The sequence below is a fragment of the Conger conger genome, chromosome 12, assembly GCF_963514075.1.
Source record: "Conger conger chromosome 12, fConCon1.1, whole genome shotgun sequence".
Lineage (NCBI taxonomy): Eukaryota > Metazoa > Chordata > Actinopteri > Anguilliformes > Congridae > Conger > Conger conger.
Window position 1 is genome coordinate 40,892,359 of NC_083771.1, and position 22,518 is coordinate 40,914,876.

Sequence of the window (22,518 nt, forward strand, 5' to 3'; positions counted from 1 at the left end):
CAGAAAAGCACAAATAAGAGGCAGCTTTCATGCGAAAATAAGCTTTCCTACCCCTTATATCGAACCAACCTTAATAAAGTGCTCTCATCCCAGTAATGCGAGAGTGAAAAAAGCAGATGTCATTGGCAGCGGATTCCCTAAGACTGACTGAAATTACCAGCTGCCAATACAGAATGCCCCAAGGGTTACCTGCTGAAAATCCTCCTCTTTAATCTTCCCTTGCAGTGACAGGCGAACGGATTCATTCCACTGTCTGTGCAGTGAGATATTATAGCCTAGGTTTTTGAAGTTAGGAAATGCATAGGTGAGAAGAAAAAGGGAAATGGTGGCACGATGAAAGATGCACCAAACAAATAAATAGTGAGTCGCAGATATTTTGATAGATGATCGACATAAGAGACTGACAGAAATGTACACAGTAGATGAAGAGTTTGAGAGATTCATATTTAGACAGAGGGCAGAGGAGATCTATGGGGACACACACTGCATGCACACAGGGGAGGGTACGGCAGGTGGATGATATGAGTACCGGGAGTGCAGACAGGATGAATTCTGACAAAGAGAGAGACAGAGTGACGGGCAGACGGTGGGTTGTTAGCTCCCTGGCACTCACAGTTGTGTCCTCCAGCATTGCTGATTTTCAGAGCAGTGAGATTGAAGAGAAGTCGCCGGAACTCCAGCGCAGACAAAGATGGCCTCAGTCCCCCTACTCTCTCATTCAGCCTGTGAGCACAGAAGAAGAAACAGACCAAACACAGCACTTTTAGATCTGAATACGGCATGCGGGCAGGGACTGTGGAGACTCGTCTGGCACCACAAACCTTCCCAGAGGACAGAAACAAACATATCTAACAATCTGCAAGAGATTTTGTGATTGTGAGTGTGTGTGCGCATGTGTGTGTGCGCGCGCGTGTGTGTGTGTGTGTGCAAATGTTATGGATGCTCCAAACACCTTCTCCAGGACAGCCGCCAAAACTGCGGGAGCTGTATTAGTTATTATATTTACTATCGTTAATGCCTGCAGTATAATGTGTATTTGAGATAAAACTATCCAGTGAAGGACACATTAACAAATCTATTTTAACATGGGTTTTTAGAAGCACACACACACACTTGCTATTGATGAAATAACCACAACTACGTACCCTGCATGCATAAATATACCCCCTCTTGCTATGTCTGCTGGTAGTTTCAAAGCAATCATTTCTGCTTGCTGGAGACCACATGCACAACTGCAAATCAAGATGTTGGAGTATCTATGCACTCATCAAACTCATTTACAGCTTTTCTAAACTGTGTACACACTGGCACTGAAACTACACCACAACGTTCAGACACAGAGGTGCCTTGATCAAAACACTTAATCATTTTCTTTAGCAAAACTGCAAATACGTTCTGGTTATTTTATGCAAATTGCTACCCTCGCAATCTCTTCGTTTTAGCAAAAATACAAATTATACAGTATTTTTCAAACATTGCATCTGAAAGTTCATTTTGCTAAATAAATTCCACTGCACCAGTTGGGTTATAAAGAGGAGGGGGGGGGGGGGGGGGAGGAGGGGGAGGGGGGGGAGGTCTTAAATGTCTTGACTGGGTCAAATAAAAATAATTTTTAGAATCCTTCATATCATCAGATTATTGTCATGAATAAAAATAGTCATAGCTGAGCACTCTTTTGTTGGAAAATGCAGCCAATGACAAGAGTAGGAAGATAGAGAGGAAGATACGTATACACTGTCTGTGCATGCATCGTGATGAAGCGATCGGGGATAGGCAATGATGAGGGAACCTGGGCAGTGAGAGCAGCCTAATCAAAGCAGATCTAGAGTTGTTAAAGCATTTAACCAAAACGATAATGCATGGGAGAAATATTACCAGTCATCGTGGCAGTTACAGTCCCCAGGCAGTGTGGGAGAAATATAACAATGCGCACTGCCATTCCTCATAATGGGGTAATCTCTCACAAACCCACACTGGCCCATATAACAAAGCACACCTGGGATTGCTTCTTGATTCAATATATGAATTAAATATATGAACGTTTTATCTTGCCACAGATAGAGCTGGAAGTCCCAGGACTTAGAAAACTTTGTCATTGTTAGGGATAATGGCAGCTTCCACTGCCGCGCGCTCTGGTGTGCAGGCCCATACACGCTGTGAAATGGGATTTCCTCCACTCAGGAACCCTGTGGAGAGGATTTTTTTTTCCCATGCAAGATGTCGGACAGTGTGATCGCAATCCCCGCGAGTAGGTGATACATCATCAAGGTGCGGAAGAGACACCGAGGACACAGATGCAGACTGAAGATATGGAGATTCAAGATGCACAAGTGGGTATGCATCTATTCAAAGTTGAGAAAACATGGGGCCTAAGGGATATCAGAGGCTGGGCGTGGATGTGTGATATATTCATTTACTGCGTACATGGAAGTTAAATACATTCCACAATATGCCATCATCATCAATAGCATGTGGAGATGTTGTGGACAGCCTGTAGCATAGTGGCTAAGGTACATGACTAGGACCCGCAAGGGATAAAAGTGTCTTACAGTGTCAGCCAAATAAGGTGTACATGTTTAAATGACAGTATAACCCTTTAGGTTTATGTAAGCATAGAAGAGTTGAAATAACACAAACAAGATGTCATTCCAATGCATTCACCACAGATGTCTCCTTCACACACACACACATTCTGTCATGTCTTGTGTTCCCGTCTCATAGTTTGTTTCTGTGTACCGTTCTATATATTCGGTCTGTTAAATGTTCCATCTTATGCCTGCCTGCTCCTTACCTGTTTCCTGTGTTCCTGTCTCTGAGTCCTGTGTTCATCCTGTCCTGCGCAATCCTCAACGAAATTGAATTCATGCAAAGTAAGAGAGCTTACCTCCACTACACCTATGCCACACACAACTCTCAGTAATTTTATGATCACAACAAGAGGACAAAAACATGTTAGTATTCATTTAAATTCGTTATTTCATGTTGCAAAGGAGGCTTTGTGAAGAAATATACTGATCTGACCCTCTAACAGTATGTAACCAGTGAGGAAATGTACTATTTATGCCATTATGTTTTGTAAACACACAAAATTATGTTAGGAAATTTGTGTAAATGATTGCTGAAAGTGTCTAATCTCTCTGACACATCTGCCATCCCCTGCTCCTCCCCCAGATTTTAAGGACTATCTGATGAGGATCTTTAAAGGCAGCGACTGAGAATCTCTTGGGTAATATCACATAGAATCTTCCTTTTCCTTCATAAAGTGTACCCAGCATGTTCTGACAACATGAGCTCCACTTATTCAGGTTAATATATTCACACCGACTCACATTAATTAGAAATTCTGTCACTCAGGAACCATGTAGAAGGTACAAAGTGCTGTGTGTTTTCATGTTTATTTATATTTCTAACCAGTTTCTGACAGGGATATGGAACACATGCTAATGTGCCTAGTTTTGATTCATATCAACACACCTGAGGAGTGAGCTGTGCTTTATTTGGAAGACAATTACACTGGTTGGGCCAGCATAGACCTTGGTGGGCATTCACAATTGGGTGTTCATCCAAAATAATTCGGTCAGATACTATTTGGGCAGCCCACCACACACACACACACACACACACACACACACACACACACACACACACACAGTAACAAAGAGCGAATGAGAGAGAGAGAGAGAGAGAGAGAGAGACGGAGCAAGTGAGAGAGAGATAAAGACAGAGAGACAGAGCAAGTGCGAGAGAGAGAGAAAGAGAGAGAGTAGGCATTGGAAGAGAGTTGGAAAGGAACTGGAAGGGGTTGAAGTTTGGACAGATGTCATAATCCTCCACTAGTCTAAATTCCTAAAATAGAAATAAATGTTTTTTTCCTCCATGGCTCAGACATGATCTGCAGAGTTCTAATGATGTCCACGCTACTCTTCTCCCAAGAGTGTGGATTTGATGACAGTCCTCTCAGCAGGAACTTCTGGTTTGGAGCAGAATGCAAGAGCTCGTCTCGAAACGGGTGAGGGGCTCGTTACTGATTCTCTGCCACCAGTAATGACATTCTATGGTACACAGCAGAAAGGATTTCTACGATGAAGCAGCTTTTGAGCGTCAGACTGCTATTCTTTGGTGGGCAAAAAGCATATAACTACAGTTAAAACTGAGCAACATTCCCATATGAACTTTTAATTTATTGTGAGATGTGCAGTATAAAATAGGCATTACAAAGGCAAATGCAAAATGCTAGTTTAAAGATAGGCTGTTATCGAATTTGTTCCATCCTGGGATTTCCTGATTCCTGGTCTGTTTATTTTGTGGGTGTGTTTGTCTTCCCTCGTTTGCTCGTTTAGCTCACATGTTTTGTGTTTGCCTCCCTTTATATTCTGCCCTTGTGCATTCCTCTTTGCTCGATCATCTCAGCTTTTCTCTGTTTCGTTCCCACTTCCTGTTTGTTTCTGCCTGCCTGCTCTTGACTATTTTGTCCCTGGATTTCCCTGCTTGGTTTTGTGTGATTTGGATTTAGTGTTTTGGATTTTGACCATTTTAGGGTTTCGATTCATGTACTGTTTGCTGAGTCTTCCCGTGTTTGAGCTGTGCCTGTCCCCAGACTTCTATTTTTGCTCTGCCCCTTTGGTTTTGTTTTGGACTGCCCACCTGGATTTGACCACTGCCTGTATTTTGACTATGAGACTGCTGCAATAAATAACTTTATTTTACTTTATGTCTGCTCTTGGGTTTCCGATTCTGTGCATCACAGTGTCGATATACCATACACATGAGATACTATACATTAAATCTGGATTGTGAACATTTTTGGTAATTGTGATGTTCTCTTGAATGTACTGCTGGTAGATTAATATACTGTAGTTTCCCATATTTATCAGACAGTATAATATGACAGTAAAGAGCTCGGAAAGAGTGAGGGCTGGGTTCTCACCTGAGGGAGAAGGTGTGCTGAGACAGGGGGAGGGCTGGGTACTCACCTGAGAGAGGAGGTGTGCTGGGGAGCTGGGACAGGGGGAGGGCTGGGTACTCACCTGAGAGAGGAGGTGTGCTGGGGAGCTGGGACAGGGGGAGGGCTGGGTACTCACCTGAGAGAGGAGGTGTGCTGGGGAGCTGGGACAAGGGGAGGGCTAGGTACTCACCTGAGAGAGGAGGTGTGCTGAGACAGGGTGAGGGCTGGGTACTCACCTGAGAGAGGAGGTGTGCTGAGACAGGGGGAGGGCTGGGTATTCACCTGAGAGAGAAGGTGTGCTGGGACAGGGTGAGGGCTAGGTACTCACCTGAGAGAGAAGGTGTGCTGGGGAGCTGGGACAGGATCAGGGCTGGGCTCCGGGGAAAGGTCAGCGGAGACAGAGACATTCGATCCCTCCAGGATCACAGTCAGGCGCTGTGGAAGGAGCTCCGGGCTCTCTGCCACGAAGGTGATTGCGAGCAGCTGGTCATAGCTCAGCAGCTGGTTCCCCAAAAACCTCTCTGCAAGGAGAGTGCGAGGGGTAATTAGTTCAGTCTGGATTCCCTGTCTTCCTCAAGGGGCAGAGCGACGCTGTGCCTTGACCACTTCATTCTCTCAGGCTGCCAAGCAGCACATCAAATGAATATGTACAGCACCACTACGGGGGGAACTTTCAAATCTCAAGGCATCAAGCTGTTAAACTTCCCTTCCCTCTAATCTCCCAGGGCAGTTTAGCTGGAGGAATTCCAGTTCAGACCACCGTTGCACATGCGCCCTGCTAGAACATGTCAAATGCTCTCCTTCTCCCATTAGTCTCATTAGAGAACTCTTCCCTCGGTGTTGTGCGTCTCTAGCACCAAGCTGGGAATTCAAGTGTCTGCTTGTCTTACGGCACATTCTCCAACATAATATTTTACAGTTGTCTGTCCTGTAGGTGGTGTGTACAGAATTCTGTGGACAGAAGAAAAGAGACGTACCAGTTCCAATGGCGCTTGTCGTTTTGTGACTTAGTTCTGCCATGATCATCAGAATTCCCAGTGTTGGTATGACCCCACTGTGAAAATGGAATATTTCCTTAAAATGTGTTGACTCCACACTGTGAAGTGTTGCTCTCAAGCCTCTAATGACGCACTGAAACTGCTGGGCTTCACACACACTGTGACCAGATCCAGAAAATGCATAATTGGCTTGGTTGTTTTCCTTCATTTCAAGTAAATGGGGAGAAATGCCCCCTGTCCCCAAGCAGGAAGTCCACCGTTCTTATGCAAATAATTTTATACCTCGGCCTGGCATCACTCCAGAGGAAACCTTGACCTTTGTGGAAATTTTCAAGTCACGTAGCCAGAATACAGCAATATTTATTGGACTTGTGATGAATATAGATTAATATGACTTATATTTTCCCCCGAACCAGTTGCATCAGCTTAATTTGATTAAAAATAAAATTTCACATTTAATCTTTGGACTTCCGCTGGCAATTTGAATTCGGAAGGTGGCAATATAGAATAGCATGGCAGAGCTGTGGTCATTAACTAGGTGTTGGCTCCAAATCCAGGTTATCCGTTATAAATATCCCGGTGGATTCATAGCACTGCATGGTACCCCAGGTGTCCATTCCTGCATTATGTGCAGGTCCACTGTAGGCAGGAAAGCTTGCGGCCGGGCTTGATTCTGCTGGGCCATATGTGCCCGGGGCCTCCATGGAGACTGCCTACGGTGCGTCCCCAGGCTGTCTGTCGTTAATGCAGCTTTGTGGCTTTGGTGATGGCGTGATAACAGACATGCCTGTCAGTGTGCTCCACCTCAGCAGTATGTAATGGGCTCCATACTTTGGACCTGCTAGCGTTGCCGCGGTTGCCCTCCGAGGCGACTGAAGGCATTGCCGTCGCTGTCCTTGCAGGCACCTTTCTCTCCAGGTTCCTGGCCTTGAAATTGGCTTCCTCTGCTTACTCCTCCTTTGAAGAATACAGTGTTCCAAATGCCGCTGTGAATATTTTTGCACAATTTGTCTCCTGAATGCCCTCTGCTAAAGCTTAAAAGCAGGCTTACCGCTCAATCACAAGTTTTTTTTTTCTTCTTTTTTAACAGCTTCCAGCACAGCTCTGGCGAAGAAGGCACAGTCCTTTCTTTTGTGTGTGTGTGTGTGTGTGTGTGTGTTTTTCTGAAAAGGTATTCCTTCCCAACTCTTCTCTATGCCGCTTTCAATAACTTCTCATTCCCAGAATCACAGCCGTCTCTGTCTCCATGCCAACTGCTGCAATCTCGTCACTGGCTGACAGACGCTTGCAGAGTGTAATGCTGTTTTTCTGCTCGCTCATCCTCCTGTTATGTATCAGGACACAATCAACAGGGAGGCAGAAAGGTGCTAGTTGCAACAGAAGAGTCATGCCCACCTGAAGTTTCGGCATTGAGCTGGGAGTAAACAAGGTTGAACCCCCACCAATTACAGGCAGGGGTATTGCGTAGGTACTGCACTGCCGGCTGATATTTCTGGAACAATAGAAAACATCTTACTTCTGTTTCATTTCATGAAGACGCCGAGTGATCTAATTCCTTTTTAAATGGAATGTGTTACTGGGAAGGCATGAGAATAGATGAAAAATGGTTTAACAAGAATAACCAAAATTGCTTTCCCTGTGTAGTTCTCCTTGGCGTTGTCAGTCAGAATTACTCCTTATTGTGAAAAAAAGGCAGCGGATTACAGTGAGAAATAGAAATACAAAAAATAAATGCCGCAGTTTAATCTTTAAAGTGACTGTGCACCCGCGAAGAGAGAAGAGAAGGGAAAATGAGATCATTAATAAGCTCAGTACTGGACTTATAGATCTCAGCAATTTACCACAAACAACAAACAAGAGCTGGGACAGTGTGATAAGAGGACACAATAAGGCACACTGAGAGATGAGCAGTAGTCAGCGGTTAGCGGCCATCTTAGACAAAGATGATTGATGAGCTTAAAAAAAAACCATATATCGAGGAAAATCCCTGATACTGTACTTCCCTGGGTTCACAGTAGCTCTCCAGTCTGCCTTTTATCACAATGCCTTGAAGTAACAGGACCAAAGTGATCAAAATCCAAATTTGGCCATTGCAAAGACATTTCTGCTGCTGTCAGCTGTGCCTGTGTACCTGTCCCATTCATTCTTCGGCTTGGGAATTTCTGTCCTAGTGGAGGCCCAGGTGCTCCTGCTGCTTTTTCCTCTCCTCTCTCCAACTCCCGTTACGACCAGGGTCAGGCTGCGACCGGGTAAATGATAGGGAGATGGAGCATTGAATGAGAAGTGGGAACGAAAGAAACACTGCAGACCGACGAGTAACTCCGGTCCTATCTGCCGAAACAAACCTGAATAACCCTCAGCTAGTCTTCCGAAGCTTACCCAGCTCGAAGTGGCGCGTAGCCAACCCCCAACGGAGATCAGGTCTCCTCCCAGGATCGCTTTCAAAAATAACAAAGGAAAAATAACAAAGAAAAATAACAAACAGTGTCCCGTTGGAAGGATGCAATCCAGCTCTACCTTTCCCGATGCCACTATACGGTGAGCAGAGGGGCAAATCAAAGGAACGGGGTCGAGCACGAGTGAGGCACTGGGGCAAACAGACGGAACAGGGCTGGGCAGGAATCAGAGTCGTAAGGGGAGGCAAAGGGTCGAAATCCGATCAGCAGACAGATCTAAATGGGCTAGGCGAGAGACAGAGTCGAAAAAAAGAGGCAATGGTCATAGACAAGATCCAAACAGCAAACAAAGCAAAAGGGCTAGGCGAGAGTCCCAAGTCAAAGACAAATACGGTCATACACAAGTAAAAGACGCAATCAATAATCCAGAGTCAAAGGCAAAGGGTGGCAGAGCTAGTCTGACCAGATCAGTAGGATAGGCGGTCTTTTCAAAGAGATGAACCGGTATCGGAAATTGCCAATCTGTGGCAAACCGGAAGTAAAAACGAAGATCCAGCCAAGATGCACAACCGCAAGCACAAAAGCATACGACAGAGGTCGTAACACCACACAAGACATGTCTCCCTTCTCCTCGCATTGTCAATGTTGTACCAGGCAGTGTTATGTAAAGGATATTTATTTGGTCTGATTACATTTCAGATGGCTGCCAGACAAGTGGCCTGTCCTTCAGTGGTTATTCCATTTGAGAATGAAATTAGTCTGAAATATGTTTGAGTGGGAAGGTAATTGCCCCCTTCCCACTCAAAGTGTTGAAATTTGCTAAAGAAATAAGTGCAACAGGCTAAGGGCTGTGCAGTAACACACTCAATGGTGATAAACACATGCATTATACACTGTTGAGAAACACTGAAAGACAGCTTACTCAAAGAGACCGGAGGCATCTTTTCCATTCACATGTCTTCATATAGATTAGACAGAACAAACGTCACAGAGGAATCCACAAATATAATCATGTAAACACACGTCTTGGACAATATTTGATCCGTAATTTTTTGTCCATAATTTACTATTTCAGTGGTCTGTATAATCCTGGGTCAAAAAGTAGATTTTTAATTGCAAATATAAACAGAGGACATGCTCATATCAATGCATGCTACAACAAGCCCAGCAAAGTTTTGATTTGGTGTATCAACAGAGGAATTTCAAAGGGAATAGCGCAATGATTTTGCTGTTCCACAAAAGGTTGCAGAGCCTGCTGACCTTCAGTAATAAATGCTGGCGGAGTGATCTTTCAGTTCAAAACCAATACAAATATAATAGAATAATTAATATTGGCTGCAAGACGTGAGGCGTGCTGTTCAAAATATCACATCTTTGTCTGAGAAGACTATTACTAGTCTCAATAGAAAGCTATCTGTTGACCCCAAACACCATTTACATTTGAAATATCAACCAGGAGCCAATGGCTCTATTGCCTCAAGTGACAATGAAAAAAAAAACAAGTGCTCCATTCAACCCAAAAGACATTTTCAGCAAACGTGATATTATTATCTTTTCAACGGAGTGTTACCCAAAACTCATTTCCGTTTAAAGATGTATGTAAATTGAATGATTTTATATTCATACGCGGTTTGCCATGGAATATATCACATTGGCCGGAACCATCTGTACAGTTTACGACCGCCAGTCAAATTAAACTCCTGAAATACAATCTAGTATCACAGTTACAACATGACTTAGTAAACAAGCAATTTCAGGAGATGTTATATTACACTTGTAAAAAAACACCTTAAGCACACTTCACTTTCAGGAATGGCTAGGGAGAGGTTTTGGATTAGTTTTGTGCCACTCTAGAGAACATGTAATTGTTTCCTTATCATCTGAAGGGATGCTTGATGCTTTCACTTAGCTATAATTGTACCACCATCACAGCACCTATGTTTAACTCACCTGGGGCTTTATAGAAGCCAATGTCCTCCTCACTGTAGGGCAGCAGGTACACCTCCCCCTCTTTCCAGATCAATGGGGACTCCAGCATGCCGGAGAACTCCCCAGTCCAGCCATCTGGGTCTGGGGACATTGGACAGAAATAAAGGCAATTCCTCTTCCCTCTCCACCGTTTATCATCTTCGGCGTTTCGCAGCAACTAAGGCTATATATTACCCTGGATATACGGGGATTCAAGAGACTAGCCTGAGCTATGGGGGAATGCGCAAATTAGGGCGGGACCTTTTGACACGGGCTAGTCATCCGTGAACCGAAAAGGAGCACTTTACAAATGGGGGCGGTGCAGTAACCAGGGCAGTGGCGGGGTGACGGTGGGGGGAAGGGGGGTGGGGGGGGGGTGCGATGGCCAGAAGGCGGGAGAGTCTGGGCTGGGAACATGATTATTTTTATTCCCGAGCAGAATTACCTGCCTCACTGATTACCTTCCAGGAAGTCAGAGGTGAGGCTGATTGCGGAGTGGCGGGGGGAGGACGTGCAGGCCACAGAGTGGCCGAAGCAGAAGCAGCTCCCGCAGCCGGCGGGGAGCTCAGACGCCAGGTTGAACGAGCCCGGCTTGCACCTGTAACATCCAGAGGAGGGTTATAGTGCCCGTGGCGTGTGTCCCACTCAAATCTATCTGGATAAAATAAGTGTTTGCTTAAAGGGAAATTCCAGGTTGACATTGACATTATTAGAATTTGCATGTAAAATGCCGCCCGGGTCCCATTTTACTCTTTTGTGGAGTATTTTACTTTGCGGCAGCTAAACTGGAGTTCTGTAGACGCCACTGCCACCGACTGTGAGTATCAAATATTCGCTTCAACCCCTTAGGGTTAACAAGTCAGGGGTTTTGCCTTAATTTCCTGCTAATCAACTTTCTGCAGTACTCTCATTGAGAGAAATTATTTATCAAGCCGACATATTGATTTTTTGCCTCAATAGTCCAGAATGCAACAGCATAGCTTTGTGGGGGATTGTGAGCATGGGCACAATCTGAGACTTTGCTTTTTCACCTTTTAGCTAAATACAACTAGCTAGCTAGGTAATGTCACTGTCAATCTGCCTGTGTACACGGAGCTCCGTCTCACAGAGGGAGTGTGGTGAAAGGGCCAAAAAAAGAAAATAACACACAGGAACCGGAAGAAGCCTGACATGATAGCAAGTGAAAAATGTTGTAAAAGAAAAAAGTAAAATAAGCCCTGTAATGACTTGCCCTGTAATGACTTGCACATTGCTGCTAACAATGTGAGTGTTCTGCAATAAGTAATCCAGTAGTTGTCATAATTTATCCCCAATATTTTCTCCCAATTTCAAATAATAAAATGATTTGTATTATGACTCAGCCTCCACTCATATGAAGTCAAGGAAAGTGTTTTTTTTTGGTTTTTTTTCATAATATGAAAGTAGCACTGTCAGTGCAGAAAGGACGGAAACGGAAATGGCAGGAAGCACCTGTCACAAGCGTGTCCCTCAACGTTCTCCTTGCAGGGACACCGTCCGTCCAGAGGGGAGCAGACACCCACAGAGCCGGCAGGGTGACACTCACACGGCCTGTGGACGACAGTGACCCGCCGCAGTGAGCAGGGCGCGGTACCCTCGCCCCCAGTCTCCCGCCCCGCCCGTTCAGGCAGGCTGGCTGCAGCCGCTGCACCGCAGGCCTGGAGATTATCGAGCTTAAGTGTGCGTGAAGGTCAGACAGGGGTGTTAGAATCCACCTGGGCATGGCAGAAACAAGGCCCTGTGCACAGAGGCAAACTGTGATTCGCTGGAGAGGCCTCTCACCAAGGGAGAGGCACCCCATCCACCGAGGATACTTAGAACTCTCAATTGTTTTCTTTTCTGTCCAACACACACCCACACACTCTCACACACACAAATCTGACCACTTTCATTGATTGATTGTATTTCCACCGAGCTGTAATGCAGAATCAATGTTTTAACGAGGGCACCATAAAGAATAATTCAATTATCCGACAGCTCCTTTATGTTGCTCTGCTCCACCGAGTAATTCATACTCCAGTTCAACTGGTTGGGAGTACTCTGGGACTGTGTGTGTGTGTGTGTGTGTGTGTGTGTGTACATGTGTGCGGGCATGCGTGAGTGCACGCGTGTATGCGTTTGTCTGTGTGTATGTTTTTTGGCGTGTGTGCACATGTGTGTTTGTGGGCATATATGCGTGCACACACGTGTGGGAGTAGGTGCATGTGTGTGTGTCTGAGTATACAGAGTGCACATTCACTATTTCTTTCTCTATAATGTGATTCATCCAGGGGACAGTGCTGTATGTTCTGACATGAATATTCATACTTTGTGCTCTCACCTGGGAGAAACAAAACGCTTTGATTTTTTTGTCTGCTCAAAGTGATCTGTGCCAAGCCTTGTGATTACAGGGACATGTGTAGCAGCACAAGCCCAACAAAGAGAGGCTGTGATTCATATGCAGTTCAAGGCCTCCGCTTCTTCGTGCTACATTAAAAAAGGGAGGTTGGGTCACTGCGACCTGTAAAGGGGATCACATTAATAAATCACAGAGGTCCGTCATGTGTGATACAACACCATCCGTGCCACGGGGAAGATACCAGCGCCACCGCTCCATTATGCCTGGGCAACCTAATAATGCCGCGCTTCGTAGCCCAAATTATTTATAATCATGCTGCTCTCTGTATGAAGTCGATCGATGGGCTCGTCCGTGATCTGATAATACAGTATACCGGTTAATGAGAGCGTTGCCTCCTGGCGTGGGAGCAGACAGGCAGAAAGCGCCCCGCTCCTCCAGCCAGCTCTGTCACCTCACCTGCAGCCGGCGGGCCCCAGTGAGTGGAATCCAGGCTGGCACTTGTCACATTTCTCCCCGGTTACACTCTGTCTGCAGTGACACACTCCATCATTCCCGCACTGGAGGCTTGAGGACCCTGGATGGAGGATCGGGGGGGGGGGGGGGTCATTCGATGTTACGATATCACCATGACTCTGACAATGAGTGCAACTACCAATTTTACTACTCAATGACCAGTACTACAATTACCAGTACTACATCTAAAACAACAATTATTCCTAGGACAATGAGTGCAACGAGCGCAATGTTGTACTAATGACTACCATTACATTTTTACATTATTGGCATTTGGCAGACGCTCTTATCCAGAGCGACATACAGTTGATTAGATTAAGCAGGAGACAATCCTCCCCTGGTGCAATGCAGGGTTAAGGGCCTTGCTCAAGGGCCCAACGGCTGTGCGGATCTTATTGTGGCTACACCGGGATTAGAACCACCGACCTTGTGTGTCCCAGTCTTTTACCTTAACTACTACGCTACAGGCCGCCCCTACCACTACCCTTAACCACAATGTCTACAGCTGCAACAATCATTACACCAACATTATTATGCCTCAAATAACTGCACCTATTGCTACTTGCTAAGTACTATAACGTACTCTAAAGTATTGTGACCATGATTATAACTACCATTATTTATCCTACAACTAATTACAAGCATATAGCAGATGCTCCTATACAGAGTGGCTTTCTTATCCACATTCTTTTCACATATAATCCATTTAAACAGCTGCATATTTTACTAAAGCAATTCAGGTTAAGTGCCTTGCTTAAGGGTACAACGGCTGTTCCTGTGAATCAAACCTCCAACCTTGCAAGTCCAGCTCCCTCACCAATATGGTGCACTGCCACCCATCCACCACCTCTGCCAGTACGGCAAATAAAACTACGACCATTACTGCCATCACAGAAACGGCTAACGGCTAAGCAAACGTTGCAGAGATAAAGACAGTCTAAGGTGTGGAGGCGTAGAAGTGCTGCGGACTGTCTGGTTAGGCCTCTGATCCACATTACTCATCCAAACTGCTCATGTGCAGCATGAGCGAACATTAATCAGTATATATGTCTAGACACTGTAATATGCTGAGAATTTATGGCTGCCGGATTATATTGCCATTCAAAGTGTGCACAGGATGGGGCTGTTCACGTAGCCTCCACCGCTCTGGGTTCTGCAGCATGCGGAGGGAAGAGGAGAGTGACCTTTAACACTTTCATCCTTTTATTGGAAGTATAATTAACAGTGATTGCGTTTATCGCTATGGGTGCCGCATACCACGATCCACAGCACTTTTGTCACCTTGCAAGTCCAAATGTTTCGTCAACCTGTCGCGGGTACTGTATAACAGCAGGATGGGGTCCCGTGTCTCACCCAGGACGCTGCAGTTGCAGGGTAGGCATGGGTCCTCTGGGGAAGCGCGATAGAAGTTGGTCTTGCAACGTTCGCAGTGCGGACCGTCTGTGTTATCCCTGCAGTTCACACAGCGCCCCCCGCTGCCTGTGCTGCGGTACTGCTCTGAGTCAAACACACACTCCTCTGTCCGGCCACTGCAGTTACACACTGAAATGAAGAGAGATTAGCATATTTACATTTCGTTTGGAAGATATTTTTGAGTGGTAACACTCAATAAGGTTCCATGAATTGGCATGAACTAACTACTACTGAGTTTACTCTGTACAGCACTGTTAATGTTTTTGTACATCATTCATTCATGTTGACAACAACATTAGTTACTGCCAATTCATATTGGAATGAAAAAGTCAGTTAATGTATTTGTTAGTGATAAAGTAAGTGCATCCTATGGTTTGCTAATGTATAAATATCATGTAACAAATAAGTTAGTTGTTAACAAATGCATGGCAATTTCATGCTTAATTAATGTATTTGTCCATCATTAATTCATGTTAGCAACAACATTAGTTAATGCCAATTAATCTTATTGTTAAATGTGACCATTTGAGTTAATGGGCAAATTCCCTAAAGTAATAACTTCTGATCAAGAGTCCAGTGGAACATACTGTTCAGGGAGACTTCCTGTCAACTACTGAGTAATAGCTATTTTAAAAATTGACATGAAAGCAACCTTTAACCTGTAAAGGAGAACATTATTTAAAGGATTAAATTGTGCAGGGCCAGGGATTCATCTTATTTTCAACACAAGCAGCAATGAAGAAGATGGTGTCTGAGACTTGTTGCTTGTACTTGAATACAGACAAAAAACGTTTTGTACTGTTTTGTATCTGAGTTTTGACCTCTGGCAATAAGTCAGCCGAAGCCTTGCACCACTTAATCTCCAGTAAGTTCACCTTTGCAAGATAAGGGTTGCTCTATCTTCTTCTTGGTTATTACTTTGCGGCTTATGTTTCCCCCACATCTTTCTTTTACAAAGTACCAAGTTTATCATTACTAAAAGTGTATATTATTGAGTTTGAAATAACTGCAGGATTATTTTTTGTGGAGTGGCGCGTTGTTTTACCATTTTCGTTACTGTGATTTCAGTAGGTCATAGTCCTGGTATAGTGAAGGTTGATAAACACAGAGTAAGGGATAACAAAGCCAGTATAGCAGATCAGAGATCATAGTCTCATGGCTCAATGTAAAGAAACCTTTGCAGAATGAATAAAACAGAATGCCACGCCTCAAATTGCCCAAGAAACATATTCCATCTTAACAAAGCACCAGGGAAAAAAATATGTAGTGTATTGTTGGCACAGTTAAACTTCACTCTTCATATCATATGCAGCAGGAAAGGGAATGAAGTTTGTCTTTCCTTATCTCGACATCAGATACAGAGGAAAAGGACGCCCTTTGTCAATTACCTACTTTATAGCTTGACAGAAGCGGCATATGGAACAATATTCAGATGAGTGCGTTGTAAATCAAAAGATTGGTGTTGCAAGCTGAAGTCAGTTTTTGTTGGATACAGGGATTATATGTACTTATTGTTTGCTTGTTTCACATTTGTCGCTTTTTTTAATATGCAGTCTGCTGTAGACGCCATCTGTTTAATTCAAAGAGCTACTGTAATTAAAAAGCATGTTGCTTAATAGATTTCAGCATAAAACAATTAACTCTGTGCTCTCCTTTATGTATTTACTAGTCAGCTATATTCATTTTTATTTCAAATTAACCCAATGCCATCGCTCATCCATAATGAGTCACAGAGCATACTGGTAGGCATAGGCACACATGCCCAAGTGTACTCACTCTGGTTTGCCTGCATATTACATACAGTATGCTAGAAATACATTACAATGTATGCATTTAATGAAAAATGTTGATATGGATATTATGCATCCCATGTTGAATTCATCCAATCAAATCCAGTCTTGAGCACATTAAATGAGAGCCTTTTCTTCGTACTTTTCTTTTGGCCCTTGGACTGGGGTCTTGTTGGGCTCTATCCCAAAGTTAGTTAGTTAGCTACTCTTGTGAAGGTAGTGCTTTCTCTTGTGAAGTTAGTGTTTTCTCTTTAAGTTAGTGCTTTCTCTTTAAGTTAGCGCTTTCTCTTCGTCCCCTGCCCCTGGAGAGCAGCACACATACCTCGGCACTCGTTGGCTGAGTCAGCAGTGGCTCTTGCCCAGGGCCTGTCCTGGTAAAAGGGCTGACATATCTGGCAGTCTGCTCCATCAGTGTGGTGCTGGCAGGCGCAGACCAGCAACCCATCGTCCCCAGTCACACACTCACTCGCATGGCCATTGCATTTGCACCTGCACATTCATTGACACACACAAACAGCAGTACTTACACACCGACACGCACACACACACACACACACGCGCGCACATTACATCACCACCACACAGAGACGCACGCGCAAGGGTAAAGAGTAGAAAGGTAAAATGAAGCAGAGAATGAGAAGGCATTTTCCCACCACAGGAAGCCGTCATATCCCATTACATTCACACTCAAAGTTAAATACCGCCCAGGAAAAGGTTGTGTTCTTATTCTTATTCCCGTCAGTGACTGGGCTCTTCTTGTGCGCCTTCTGATGCTTGTCATGGCTGTTAACCAGCTCTTCCCACGCTATGCATTTAGCCTCGTTAGAGTAAAAATCTGTCTCTTCAACGATGTTCACATGGGTCATAATTGTGTAGGAGTGTGCAGAAGAGAATTACATATATGGCAGTACAGGCATAAAGATATATCATCTACATGCACGGCACTAAATGTGCATACACTATCTCCCATTTCACTAGGGAGGCTGCTCATTCAACTGCCGCTTAATGAACATATATGATGCAGCACACAGGGAAAGTGTGCTAAGCCTAGTGCTCTGAGCTTTCCTTGACACAATAAAAAAATAAACAAATACATAAAATGAGTTTCACTGACAATTACAGTGAATTTTAATACAATAACATTTTATTCTACAGGTCCTCTGGAGCATCGACATGATCATGAACCCCAGTATGTACCAAGATATTTAAATAACAATGAACCCCCCCCCCCCTTCCAAAGAACTTGGACCATTTAAAAATTAAGCCTTTGAATGCAATTAACTTATGATTATTTGCTTATATCCATACACACATCATACAATTAAATATTAAGTGTTTTTAAAGTTTTATAGCATTTTATATTTAGAAAAAAACTGATTTAAGCAGGTGGTTTTAATGTTGTGGCTGATCTATATATATATATATAAAATATGCTGCACATAAAACATGTGTTTATCAAGATACAATCTAAACCCTTTAAACAGCCCTGGGCAATGCACTAGCTCTCCCCCTTTTTCATTATTTTATGAAATGTGGAGATCTGCAGCCTGTGGGACAGCTTCAGTGCAGGATTATATGGGTCTGTCCAGTTTAAAAGGAGCTCGGGAGAGGCAAAGCCGACCCCAAGCTATCAGACTCACAGATCTCTTTGTCAAACAATGCTGGCTTAATTTTGGCAGCTTGTGTAGACAGGATATGAATTTGGAGAAAGTGTTATTAACTACAGCCCCACACAGAATGTAAACATGTAAATACCCTCAAATGAAGTTTGACTGCCTGTACTTTAGCCTCATATTCAGTGTTTTATTTAATATCCAGTGAGATGGAATATCAGCTGGTTCTTTAAATCTTTGGTGGAAAAAAGTGATTTTGGGTTATGCATTGCTTTAATATAATATGTTTAAAAAACCGAACACGTACTAATGAGATTTTGGTATGGCTGTGATAAAATATTTGTAATAATTACATTTAATGCTGATTCAAGGGAGCAGAACTGAAAGTAAATAAATCCATTGATACTTTCAGCAAATTCAAGCTACAAATTTGACAGTTTATGAACTTACTGCATTTGAATTAACTGTCTTTGGACAAGCCAGAACACACTAATTAATATTAGGCCTACTGTTCACTGAATGGTGAAAGGTAATTTTACGAACAGCCTGCTGTTTAACTTGGTAAATATCAAAAGATCCATCCTTGCCCCAGAAATAAATGTGCTGAGGGTTTGCTTTCTCACAAGGGGTTCAGAAATACATTTCAGAGACGAGCCCTTTTCAAAGGCGTCTGCAAGATGTCTTTTACCTGGCTCCCACAGAAAAATCTGAGATGGCGTAGTAGTAGGAGCGGAGGACCTTGGTGTCCTTGAAGAACTCATCTCCAAAGGTGTTCAGTCTGTCTAACGAGATGAGCAGGTCTGTAGCTGTCACCCACTCCTGGAGAAGAAGGGAGGGAGGGAGGAGAGGAGGGAAGGGGGGTTTGGGAGAATGAGACTTATTTGTAGTCGTAGCCTTTGGCAACATCTGAATGAGATATGCTCACAAATCATTCTGAATTTTGAATTTGGTGACAATGGAGCAGAAAATGTCAGCACACAGAGAAAGTGAGGAGGGATTTACAACACGGGAGGGTGAGGTCAAGACATCGGAAATCGAAATTGACAACGTGACGTTATCTGCCCGTACAGAAATACCTTGGAAACCACAGCAAAGTTTCGCGAGTTAGGAGTGTGGAGGAAAAACTGAAAGGCAGTTTAATCTAATGTTGTCTCAGCCCCTCTCCCCGGTGATATGTTTGAAATTTGTGGAGGCACTTGGGGTTGGGCTGCAGATGAAAACAGTCGCTACGGTTCACGCGCTGTGACTCAGCATTTTAACTTATTAGGCTGCCAAAGAGCCGGCTGGGGAGAGACCGCGAGGACACAGCTCTGTCCCGGGTAAAATCCCATCATGCCCCTGAGTATCAGGGCCTGTCTGGTGCAAAAGAATTTGACAGGGAAAAGGTTCCATTCCAACAAGTGACAAACTGGCAATACATTTAGAGATATCCGAGTAGGGATTGCAGGGTGAACCGAAAGGTTTTCCGAAGCCCTTGGGAGATGCCAGATTTCAAAGCAGGGTGAAGTGCAGAGGAGTGATTGCTCCCCCGGGATTGTAGCCTCAGTGTCTTTTCTTAAAGAACGGAGAGGGTAAACATGCACCATAGAAACTGTAGCCACGAGCGAGTCTGTTTGCATTGGCACTGTGCAGGGAAGAAGTGAATCACAGTAGGGAACACAGTCGGGAGAAGAGTCTATTTGGCAAATCTGTTTGGCTAATAATAATGTGGTACCGAAGTGTGAAAAGCCTTTCGCGTAAGCCAGTATGTTAATGAATGATGTGGCAATTCCTGTATGTGCATGCCTCCCTCCCTCTCCGACCGTCTCCTGTTCACACACACCCGCTCTTTTTGGATTCCAAATGCTGCTTGCCCCCGGCACAGATTTCCGGAGAGATGCGGGGCAGAATTGGCTTGCAGGTCGCGTTCAGGCTTGCTTATCAACACACTGCTTGACACCGCACCTCCGCACTAATGGGGTTTCACACGAGTGGGCGCCTTGGGCACGGAGGCCGCGAGTTTAAATGCACGGTCATTCTTCATGCGCTATTCCAGGCCAGATCTTTGTGAATATGAGAGAGCAGAGAGCGGAGAGCGGAGAGCGGAGCAGGGCCAGGCAGAGAACATCACAGGGGTGGATGTGGGAAACATTCACAGTCCAAAGAGATTAAAAATGGATGGCTTCTCAATCTCCAGCAAGGCCGGAGGAGAGCCTGGTGTGGGAAGTTGTGTCCGTGTTAAATACCCAAGCAGGGGTGCACTCGGCTCATATAACTGTTCTGCATTAATCATAATAAAAAATGAAATGGATACTTTTCATTTGCCTTTCTGCGAGGGATCCAGTGCTAACATTAGCAGGAGATTCATGGCAGTGGTAATCGCCGTGGTGCTGTGATCAGTAATCCGTCCGTTGCAAATTGGGAAAGGCGCAACCCTGCTGCCTGTTGAGAAAGGTTACAGGCAGGGTGATCTGATAGTGCCGCTCATCTGCTGATAAATTTAATCAGGAATGTAGCTGGGCCCGGGCAGACCAAAAAAGCTGACTAAGTCAAAATTCACATCCGCCTTACTCAAAGGTCCTTTCGATGCCAAGTTTCCATTTGTTTAAATTCTGCTCCTCTATATCATGACTTGATCTGAATTTCATGAACTGCTGCCTCCGCAATGAGCAATCGAAAATGAAGCATTTCCCAAGCTACTCCACCTGTTGAGAATATTAGGAGAGAGGGCAGAGAACACCGGGACAGTACAGAGATCTGGCATGATAATTTACACTACCACTGGTAGACCTACTATTTTTCTTCTTCCTTCCATTGTCTGTACACTTGAAATGAAAAGTGAAACTGAGCTTGAAGCCAGCTCTTTCAGTAACCTGGGGTAAATAAAGGATTCCACATAAACAACCTTCTGAATGGAAAATGTGCCAGCTAGTTTATTAAAAGAGTCTACCAGCAGCCACGTGCCATCTTGCATAAGCCATCTGGCAGGCAGAAATCATATCACATGAAGGAAATGTACATACAGTACAATGCTGCTCATCGGAGAATCAATATGCTTAACGGCGATCGTCAGACTGAATCAATTGATATGTGTATTCCTCAACAAGGCAGCGGAAATACATTTCTGCAAATTCGCCAAAATAGAGCTGCAAACTTGCAATACCCCCCCTCTCAAACGTTCTGTTGAAGGGAACAAAATCATGAAAAATGAGGGAGACTGAAAACCAATGCGAACTGGCAAGGCTAGTTAAGCTCTTCCAAATCATGAAGGAATGTTCTCACACACGGTGAAAGATCTGCTCAGTATGCTGGCTGGTGGATTCATCTTTAGTGCAGTGGTTAGCACAGTCATGTCTCATTCAGCAGATTTCAGCCTGGTTACTGTTCTTTCCCCCTGCCAAGTGTGTTACACACAGTATGTTGTTGCTGCCAAATGACATCATAACGACAGTGAAACATTTAATTTACGTTTCAAAAATGGAAAATCCAGTAAAATATATTGCATTCTTAACGACTGAGGCCAAAATAAAATATCAGCTGCGTGAACAGTGCTGCCGTGTGGCTGATAGATTTAGTGAGGTTCAGATGCAGCATTGCATTGTGGTTCTTTAGCTAGAAATTCTCATTCCTAAAAAAAAAAAGGATGTTTTACTGGACCGTACAATAGCTAATATATTTGCTTAAAAATGGAATTTGAAACTGGCATGACTTCGTTAATTGACAGGTTGACTAAAGTAAAGTAAAAGGATTAGATGAAGTTAATGGCTACAGGAAACTGCAAAAAAATGATAAAGATAAAGGGGCTAGAGTTCTGCTTTCTCAAAAACAAACATTTCTGGAGCGGCATACTCGTGCAAATGGAGAAAAATCTGAGGACTAGCAGTGCTCATGGAAATCACAGGGAGAGATGCCCATGACAAAGTAAAACACTTCACAGGTAGATAATGCAACAGAGTTGTCAGAGTAATGGAACCTCACAATGACACCCAGCCGCCAGTGCGCTGTCAGATCGGCTCAGAGAAACTGTGACTTGGTATGCGGAAGGTATAATGGCACCACCCGCCAAGTGGCCAATCGGAGTTCAAACCACATACTTTTCCACAACTCATTGGCAAACATGCACCGCTAATCTCCTTGGAATAGGAACCGTGGAACAAAACACTGGGAAGAGGAGGAGCCCATTCGGGTGGGAACACAGCATAACACCTGTCCACTGATCGCTTCCTCGCCATAAATCCCCAGTGTCGTCCACCGTGACGTTTCAGTACACTAAGGAGGGACTAATAGGGACTAAAGTAACACCACACTGAGGCGGGGGGCGCATGCCTCCAACATCCTCATTATCACCAAACAACCTCCGGTAAGCTTCAATTACACATCTCGACACAGAGGAGAGCACTGATAAATCCTGTGCAACTAGGGGGAGGCTAGCTGCACGGCCTCTCTGTCCGTATATTCCTGTTCTGAGGTAAGTGCTGAGCATACACCGGCTGGCTGCCCTGCATCAACCCAGACACTATCCTCAGGGGACGGCCTCTGATTGACGG

At 44.3% G+C, this 22,518-nt stretch overlaps 1 protein-coding gene across 1 annotated transcript in view; it reads right to left on the reverse strand.

Moving 5' to 3' along the window:
• Window positions 1-22,518, reverse strand: part of lamc3 (laminin, gamma 3) — a 69,536-nt gene that overhangs the window by 28,953 nt on the left and 18,065 nt on the right. Inside the window, exons 3-11 of the mRNA XM_061262591.1 lie at window positions 18,681-18,811; window positions 16,702-16,868; window positions 14,530-14,718; window positions 13,120-13,237; window positions 11,778-11,876; window positions 10,769-10,905; window positions 10,290-10,409; window positions 5,274-5,466; window positions 614-723 (exon numbers count right to left, since the gene is read on the reverse strand). Coding sequence (XP_061118575.1) covers window positions 614-723; window positions 5,274-5,466; window positions 10,290-10,409; window positions 10,769-10,905; window positions 11,778-11,876; window positions 13,120-13,237; window positions 14,530-14,718; window positions 16,702-16,868; window positions 18,681-18,811 — 1,264 coding nt within the window. The remainder of the gene's footprint in view (window positions 1-613; window positions 724-5,273; window positions 5,467-10,289; window positions 10,410-10,768; window positions 10,906-11,777; window positions 11,877-13,119; window positions 13,238-14,529; window positions 14,719-16,701; window positions 16,869-18,680; window positions 18,812-22,518) is intronic.